General features: G+C 36.4%; 1 protein-coding gene across 2 annotated transcripts; it reads right to left on the minus strand.

Moving 5' to 3' along the window:
- Positions 1 to 239: 239 nt before the first annotated feature.
- On the minus strand, positions 240 to 4,346 carry LOC110895522 (probable peroxygenase 4). Of its 2 annotated transcripts, XM_022142846.2 has the most exons (6): positions 4,208 to 4,346; positions 4,025 to 4,117; positions 3,810 to 3,895; positions 1,222 to 1,319; positions 769 to 894; positions 240 to 683 (listed from the first exon to the last, which is right to left on the minus strand). In XM_022142846.2, exons 1-6 carry the CDS (start codon positions 4,230 to 4,232, stop codon positions 536 to 538), a joined length of 576 nt encoding a protein of 191 aa, XP_021998538.1. In that variant the 5' UTR covers positions 4,233 to 4,346; the 3' UTR covers positions 240 to 535. The 2 variants fall into 2 exon arrangements, with proteins under 2 accessions (XP_021998538.1, XP_021998539.1); XM_022142847.2 differs by lacking the exon at positions 4,025 to 4,117 and having other exon boundaries at positions 4,208 to 4,340.
- Between the last annotated feature and the right edge of the window lie 4,480 nt (positions 4,347 to 8,826).

The following is an 8,826-nucleotide window of genomic DNA, read 5'->3' on the forward strand; positions in this document are numbered from 1 at the left end:
AACACACCCGATACCGAATCCGCAGCCTAAACCCAAGCCGAATCCACTTCCTCACAAGGTGGATGATCGAGAAGGCATCGTAAGAAGGGTGAGACCGAAACACATGCTCCTAAGAAGGTCGAATTATGGACGCCTAAGGAAGAATTTGCGTTGGCACAAACATGGCTCGCCGTATCGGAAGATGAGATTGTTGGTAAATTTTATTTCCATAAACTTTTTTTTACATACTTTTATAAATATACCTTTATAATTAAACATTTTTATAGGAAACGACCAAGATGTAAAAGTATTTTGGAGGTGTATACGGGAAAATAAGAAACACCCCTCCTGATCCGAGTCCCACCTCTTAAAAATACAAGTTGTCACTTAGAACATTTATAGCGGTTGAATTTTTGTCACGCCTGGATCAATATGGAAGCTTCCGGACAAGCGGTGAACAAATACTTAAACCCATTAATGAAATCACACAACCATGGTATTTAAGGAATTTGGTGAAGTCTAATGTACCATCTTCAAGATATGCTACTGCTAGTGTTTATTTATGTTTCTTCTTGGTCGTTTCGGCTGCCATTTTTTCAAACAAGCTTCCATCATAAACCGCTTTAATGGTATCCTTTTTCAATAACCCTGTTTTGTCCTTAGCAAGATAATACAATATTTTCCATTCTGAGAGTCCTCCAATCCTACACATGATATCCGGTTTACCAATTTTTATTAATATTCAAATAATTATAACAATTGAATGATAAAAAATAAATGTGTCCCTACCATCCTCCGTAATCTTTGGGTTCTTGGTTTCCTTTGAGAAACTCATCCAGTTCGTCTGCTGTCAAGGCCTCTGAATTTATCCGTGCATATTTGTGAAATATCTCCTCAAACTTGGAAGGAACAAACCTAAAATAAAATATAAAATGTATATGTTGTTAGTTTGATTGAAGTAGTTTAGATGTAAATAGGCTTGCAAGCCTAAATAAGAATATTATATATATATATATATATATATTTATCCAATATATTAATTATGTATATGCATAATTATATTTATCATAAATAAGATCAGGATAAAAACAACTAAATAACAGATATTATACTATACATGAAAACTTACACAATTCACATATATATTATATAATAATAAATGAATTAAAATCGAGTGTAGAAAGGCTTGAGCTCAAATTAGCTCGATTTATTTTCTACCATGAACAACAAGTTATTACATACCTTCCATGAGCATCATAGACACCGGAGTCACTACCATGTTTGGCCATTTTAATGTTTGCAATGTGGATCGGGAATAGTAAATTAGGATACCTTTTTCCCTGTGTCCAAACAAACATAAGGTTAAATCATGTAAATTTGCAAATACTTCCAATGTTGCTCCTACTTCAAGTGCAAATTCTTCATGTAAAGTCACATTGTTAAAGTTGCAAGGGATACTTTGTTTCTTATGTAAAGATTGAAATAATTTCAACTACTTTATAAATAAATAATTTAATCTTAGGAAATTCATAAAATGATCTACATTACACATCACACATAGTTTAACAAAAGTTACTTAACTGACGATCATCAAACCATGGGTGCCTCTTAAAGCCTTTTATTTAATCTTCTTAATATAAAATGGCTAAATTTAAATAATATTAAATAAATTACTATATAAAGAAAACTACTTTTTAAAGATATATAACCTCGTTTGGAATAAACCATAAATTCAAACTTTGATGCACACAAATACATAGGTAAAGTTTTCCCAAAATATGGTCTGGTGCAATAATTTTTGTCCCACACAATAATGGTATGGGTTTAGTATAAACTACTTTTTAAAGATATATGATGGTTTGGTTCTATATAAACTAGTTGATTTATCATTAACCAATTTATAACAACAATAATAATCACAACCCGATTATCATCAATTATCCCGCTTAAACTTTATTAATACTCTTTGTAACCCAACCAACCTCTTCACATCATGTTTAACTCCTTTAACATTGATTACAATCTGTCAACCCATTTTAATCCACTAATCTGTTTGACATGTTTAAATAAACTGATGACACTAGTCATACTCAGGTTAAACGGTTTTAAGTGTTCAAGGGTTAGTGTTGATACCCTTGACACGAAAACCATGTGTCGCATTATGGTTCATCAGTTTCAATCGTTCTATCCAAACTCAACCCGACACGATGGCTATCCCTAATTAAAAGTTAACGGAAATATACTCGCCGCTCGCTCGTAAATGCTCGTATGATCTGAGGCATTGTAAACGAGCCGCTCTGCTCGGTTCAGTTTGTAAACGAGCCAAACATGAGCAAATGTCCGTTCGACTCGATTCGGCTAGAATTATTATTTTTAATTAGAATATATATACCTAAATATAAATTAAATTTATAGTTATATATACCTCTCTATTAGATTTTGGTCCACTATATACAAATTTACAACTATATCTATACGTACAAGCCCAATCACGCAATAAAAAAAAATAACATCAAATCTAAAAGTTAAACCCTAAACCACAAAACGACAGTCTGCTCATCGCCTTAATGTCTCGTGTTGTTACCCTAAGTCGATCGTTTCCTGCTCTCAACGTCATTGTTTGTGCAATATGATCATCACCTCATCGGCCACAACATATTGATTCCTAAGAAAAATATTATGCCATGAAATATGTCTATTTTTAAATGTATAAAAACTTGAGACCCAATATTGTAACTATTTCTGTCCCCAAATTTAAATCGGGCGACACTATTGTCAAAATCGCTCGACGCTCGCTCCGATATTCACTGCTCGAAAAATGTTCGTTTGATTTAAGGCTTGGTTTTAAAAAAACTGCTCCGCTCGGTTTGACTCGGCTCGTAAACAACCCTATTGCTAAATGTTACTGTAACTGCATAGTTTTTGTACTAATTTTTACTACCCAAACACTCTTTAAAATCAAAAAGAAAATGGACAAAAAAGTTTCCATGTCAATTCTGATCCGAACCTGTTCATATAATAAATCACCATGCATCATAGTGCTTTAGTTTCCTAGGACTGAATTTAATATTAGCATAAAGTCACTTTAACTAGAACACAAATCCCATTATCAATATGAAATTCAGAAAGCAACCTGATATCAATCACAATAGTTTTCAATAGAGTTAACTGTCATATGTCATATGAATTGATAATAATATCCTTCGTTTAACCTGTTTAACTGGGTTTTAATTTTTGAACTGAAGTGGCACGTTTCCAGTATGTCAGGGAGGAAACTGGTGCATTTTTTAAAATTGGTCTGAAATAGCAAAAGTGAACAAACCATAGGGACAAAATGACATTTAACTCTTTTCTATATAAAAATGTTTGCCTATGTATGGAACAACATAATTTCAGTATGATTCTCAGTAAAATATTTAAACTACTATGAATACTTTTTACCAAGTATCAGCATCGTACCAACTGATAGTTATTTTTATGGTTCTCGCTTTTGCTATTGACCTATTATTGTGATACCGGGACGAAACTAGCATTGTATCCCCATAATTAGTACGGAATTTTGTTTGTGTTTTTACTTTTTACTCATATTTGATTTTAGGTAATTTCACTACCGGTAATATACCCTTCTCATCCCTATCATTAACCATGCAAATCATGGGCGAAGCTTTTAATTGGTAGGAGGGGGCGGCCGACCCCTCTGAACTTTTCGTTCAGTAGTGGAGAGTATCTAGTTTTCGTATATAAATTTTTGGGTGTATGCTTCGCCACGGATGCAAATCAATGAATCATAACTCAAAAGAAAAAGAACTAGATACAGATTATATACATACAGGACGAGTTTTGCCGCTAAGACCAACATTGATGAACACTGCAGCAAATGAAGATAACAGGATACCACACCCGATCGCTCGAAACCCTAAAATGTAAAAAAAAAAAAAAAAGAAAAAAAAACAATTCATTTGACAAAATTATCAGAAACTGTTGTTCAATATTCTAAAAAATCTCACATACTTCGAACCATTACAGAAATCTAATCGATACGAACCTTGAAAGGTTTCCCAAGGGTAAATCACACCGTCGTTGTTACGATCAAAGAACTCAACGTGTTTCTGTAACACATTTTGATCGTTATTGATTACTGCATTCATTTACAAACCATCAAATGATGTGGAAACATAAAAAGAAATGGGAATTAAGGTTAGTAATATAGTAAATGATTATAATATACCTTCAGAAACAGGTTCTTCAGCCATGGAGATTGATGTTTTGCTTGATTATTACGCTCAATATGCGTATCAAATGATGAAAAATTGTGTGGTGTAAAAGTTGTATGAAGTTAAGAGAATCCGAAGTGGTTTTATAGTGGGTTTCATGACAGAATATATATTGCTTTCAACCAGGGGTGCAGCTTTGTAGGGGCCGGGCTACGCACACAGGTATGTAGTTTTCGTATAAATTTTTTAGGTATATACGTATTCGACCCCCAATTTTATATTTTTTTAGATATATACGTTTTCAACCGCCGGTTAAAAATCTCAAACTTCGCCACTGCTTTCAACTTAAAAGATATAACAAATTGTAAAATATTGATTTTCTACAATCTTGTTTTTCTTATAAACGATATATACTTTCCTTTTTCACCATGAATAAGAATAACTTGTAGAGGTAACTTGATATATCCTAAAACCTCTATAATATCAATTGAATTCCTTCAAAACTAGTAAAAATTCATATAAATTCATTAAAAAAAAAGTTATAATACGATAACTATACCATTCATATTATCCACACGCTTCAAACTAGGGGTGTGCAAAAAACCTAATTAACCGAACCATAACCGAATTAACCGACAAAACCGAACCGAAAAAACCGAACCAAATAAAAAACCGGTGGGTCGGTTAATGGTTTTTTCGAAAACCGAAAGTAGCGGGTCGGTTATGGTTATCATTTTTTCCATACCCACCATAACCGAACCGACATGTAATAATCTTTGTAGGATTTAGGACTTTTCACTATATTTTTAATATTTGATATTTTTTACTGAAGATTTTTAGTACTTATGGGTTTTCATATCATTTTGTGGTTTTTGTTGAATGTTTATTTGAATTTATGGGATGTATCATTTCACTTTATTTGAATATTTGATAATAATTGGTATTAATATTATAAATTATATATAACTCTAATTTACAACATACTTATGCAATTGGTGGTTGTACTTCAAGCATTGTTGGTTTAGTGTGCTTTATATATTGTACGTTATGGAAAATTTGTTGTACCTTCATATAAGCTTTTTTATTTCTCCTTATTTTAAAATAAGGTGAGATGTGAGAGAACGATGAGAGAGGTCAGAGAGAGAGAGAAAGAGACAGTGAAGGTAGCCGGCCATGGCCTCCGGCCAACTATTAACATCGCCAGTGACGAAAGAGAGGGGGTTACCACAATGTCTAGACGGCGGAGGTGTCCGAAGACTCTGTTGCCACTTTTTCAGTTAGAACAGAGACAACCAGAGTTAGATGGACATCCCCACTGAGCCTTGGTAGCTGGGTTGCGAGTTCAGCTTTTTGTCGACACGTTTATTACGGTCAAGTCAGATCGGGTACATGCATCAAAATTCTGTTGTATCTTCTACTGCAAGTGTAAATCTTCTGCTATCGTTAGTTTGATTCTGATTGTGTGGAGTGGTACCCTAACCCGATTTCTCTCTACTTGAAATGGCCTCTATACGGAGACTATACCACCAACAACACCTGATTTGGTAACTATCATATCCCCTTTGTTGTTAACTTCATTTTTATTATGTGCAGTGTTTATAGTGTCATGGCTAACTAACACATGTAACTAACCTATATTTCACTATAAACCTTTTCGTTTCTCTATTTAAATTGAAATTTGTAGTTAGGGATTTGTGATGGATAAGGACATTTGAAACCCTAATTCTAATTGGGGAAGATGAATCTTTACCTGCAACTACAATTTTGTGTATTATTTATTATTATGTAGAGATATATGTAGAGAGTTAGTTAGAATAGATTACATAGATCTATTATATCTTGTATAGGTTTAGTTTATCTGTTTACTTAATTATCTCCTATTGTAGTTGTATATATTGATATCGTATGATCAATAAACATTCATTCAGAAATCAATTTGTTTCATGGTATCAGAGCATACCTAAAGCTCTATACCAGGGTTTTCTTTTCTTCACAGTTCACAGCAAGCCACGGTTTGCACAGTATTCCAGCCTCCCATTCCGTTTCACAACTTCAGCGATGGGAGATCAGAAGAAACCTGAATCCAGCGACATCAAACCACTGGCCCTGCACCCTGTTTACACTGTAACTAATATCCAGAACAAGGTTAGGGTTTTGGACCGCACCAAGGTGTCGTATTCTTGCTGGGTTAATTTGTTTCAGTTGAATGCTCGCGGTTACAAAGTCACTGACCATATCGACGGCACCCTACCCCCACCAAAGGATGATCCGACTCGTGATTCTTGGATGGAAGTTGATGCTATCGTGCTACAGTGGATCTACGCGACCCTATCAGATGACTTACTGGTTCGTGTTCTTGAACCTGAATCCACCGCCCTGGAAGCCTGGTTACGACTCAAGAATATTTTTCACAGCAACAAGGGAGCTCGTGCTTCTGCCTTGGAGCACGAGTTTGTGAACCTAACTTTGAAATCCATGCCCTCCATGGACGCCTATTGTCAAAAGCTCAAAGATTTGGCGAGTCAATTGAATGACATAGGTCATACGGTTACCACCGAGCGCCTTGTTTTACAGCTGGTTCGTGGTCTTCCAGCAGAATTTGACACCACAGCTTCTATCATCAATCAACAATTACCTTCGTGGGAAGACGCTTGTCACATGCTTCGGAATGATCTTCAACGACAACAGGCTCGTGATTCTCTCACCACCCCTGCTGTCATGGCTGCCACTCAAGATGCTCCTCCTCCATCCAACAACCGCCGCCCTTCTCAAAATCGTGGCAGTGGTCGTGGGGGTGGTCAATCCGACCGCGGTGGCTCATCACAAAATCGGAACAGATCCAATCAGCCCAATCAAAACAGGCCAACTCAGCCCCCTTCACAGCTTCGTGGCCCATGTGGTGGCCGACCCAGCCCACTCAGCCGCCGGCTCAATGGTTCATGCCTCCCTGCCCATACCCGACTCAACCGGGCTGGGCCTCTCCATGGTCTCACGGCCCAACTGATGCCTCACAGCAGCACCAGGCTCCCCCTACTCAGGCTCAGCCCAATCCACCACCTGATCCTCAGGCTCATCTTACTGAACTTAACCCTTTGGATCCGGCACACCTGGAGGATGCGTTTCAAGCCTTAGCTGTTGATGGAGCTGAGACTGCTTTCGGGCAATGGCACATGGATACTGGAGCGTCATCTCACATCACTGGCAACTCAGGTATGCTAACTAATCCTAATGACAATTGTCCTATTAAATTTATTTTTGTCGGTAATGGTAATCGCGTGCCCATCCATGGATCTGGTAACACTACCCTTACCCACCCCACCAAACCTTTACAACTTAAAAACGTACTATATTCCCCCAACATAGTTAAAAACCTTATTTCGGTAAAACAATTTACCAAAGATAACTATGTTTCCGTTGAATTTGACCCTTTTGGCTTTTCTGTGAAGGATTACCCGACTGGAACGATCCTGAGCCGACACAATAGCTCCAGCCCGCTCTATCCTCTCACCAACAATGCTTCCGCATCAGCCTTCCTCGCTACCACACCACAAGACTTTTGGCATGACCGTCTCGGGCACCCGGGCGTTCATATTATGAATTTTTTTCATTCTAGTCATTTGGTTTCATGTAATAAACGTTCTAGTTCGGTGCTTTGTCATTCTTGTCAATTATCGAAACATAAACGATTGCCTTTTTCTAATTCCACTTCGGTTACGTTATTACCTTTTGATATTGTGCATTGTGATCTTTGGACTTCTTCAATTGTCAGTAAATCTGGGTATAAGTATTATATGGTACTCATTGATGATTTTACAAACTATAGTTGGGTGTTTCCACTTAAATATAAATCTGAAACTTATGAAAAATTTACCCAATTTCACACCTATGTCAAGACCCAATTTCATTTACAAATTAAATCTTTTCAATGTGACCTCGTGTCACACCCCAACCAATGGCGGAAACATCGGGATGAGACGAAGTGTGAAGATTGCTCGAGACATCATAACGCTATTTGTGACAATAATTTAATAATCCAAATTTCATTTCCAAACTTCAAGTAGTCATTAATACAAGATCCAAATAACAACAAGTTTAATCAAAATAACAAATCAACATAACCAAAATTCGATACAACATATTAAACCTAACTGTCACACCCCGATTTCCACGTGTCTCACCGGTGGGCCCGGTGGGGGATTACCGTGACGATGTTGGCAACAATATAGTCAAACCACACAATTATATAATGCACAGCGGAAGCATAAGATAAATATATAAATTTCAACCTCTGATCGTAATATCAAAATGTATTACAGGGGTTGGATATATCCACAGTGGATCGTAAATAGATATAAAGTATTGTTCCATCAGATACTGCAATCAAGCTTGCGAGACTTATCCCGACGCTAGGGAGCTAATACCAGCCAATTACGTTTAGGTACCTGCACTTAATCTTTTTGGGGAAAATACGTCAGTTTACACTGGTAAATACATTCAACTGACACATTTGAAAATGTTTATTAAAAATTGATTTGAATGCACAAGGCACAAACTCTTTTATAACTTGGGAAAATTCATAATGATCTTGTGAACGTTTTACATGTTCTTTTATGCGTTCAGTAGCCCGGGTCGT

The sequence above is a fragment of the Helianthus annuus genome, chromosome 12 (genome assembly GCF_002127325.2).
Source record: "Helianthus annuus cultivar XRQ/B chromosome 12, HanXRQr2.0-SUNRISE, whole genome shotgun sequence".
NCBI classification, from domain to species: domain Eukaryota; kingdom Viridiplantae; phylum Streptophyta; class Magnoliopsida; order Asterales; family Asteraceae; genus Helianthus; species Helianthus annuus.

What these genes read in the sequence shown, in the direction of transcription:
- LOC110895522 (XM_022142846.2), bottom strand. Translation starts at nt 4,232, where the DNA reads ATGGCTGAAGAACCTGTTTCTGAAG. An exon ending in CCCTTGGGAAACCTTTCAAG is followed by an intron (nt 3,896 to 4,024) that starts GTTCGTATCGAT and finishes TTTACATTTTAG; the next exon opens with GGTTTCGAGCGATCGGGTGT. An exon ending in CCCAAAGATTACGGAGGATG is followed by an intron (nt 684 to 768) that starts GTAGGGACACAT and finishes TATCATGTGTAG; the next exon opens with GATTGGAGGACTCTCAGAAT.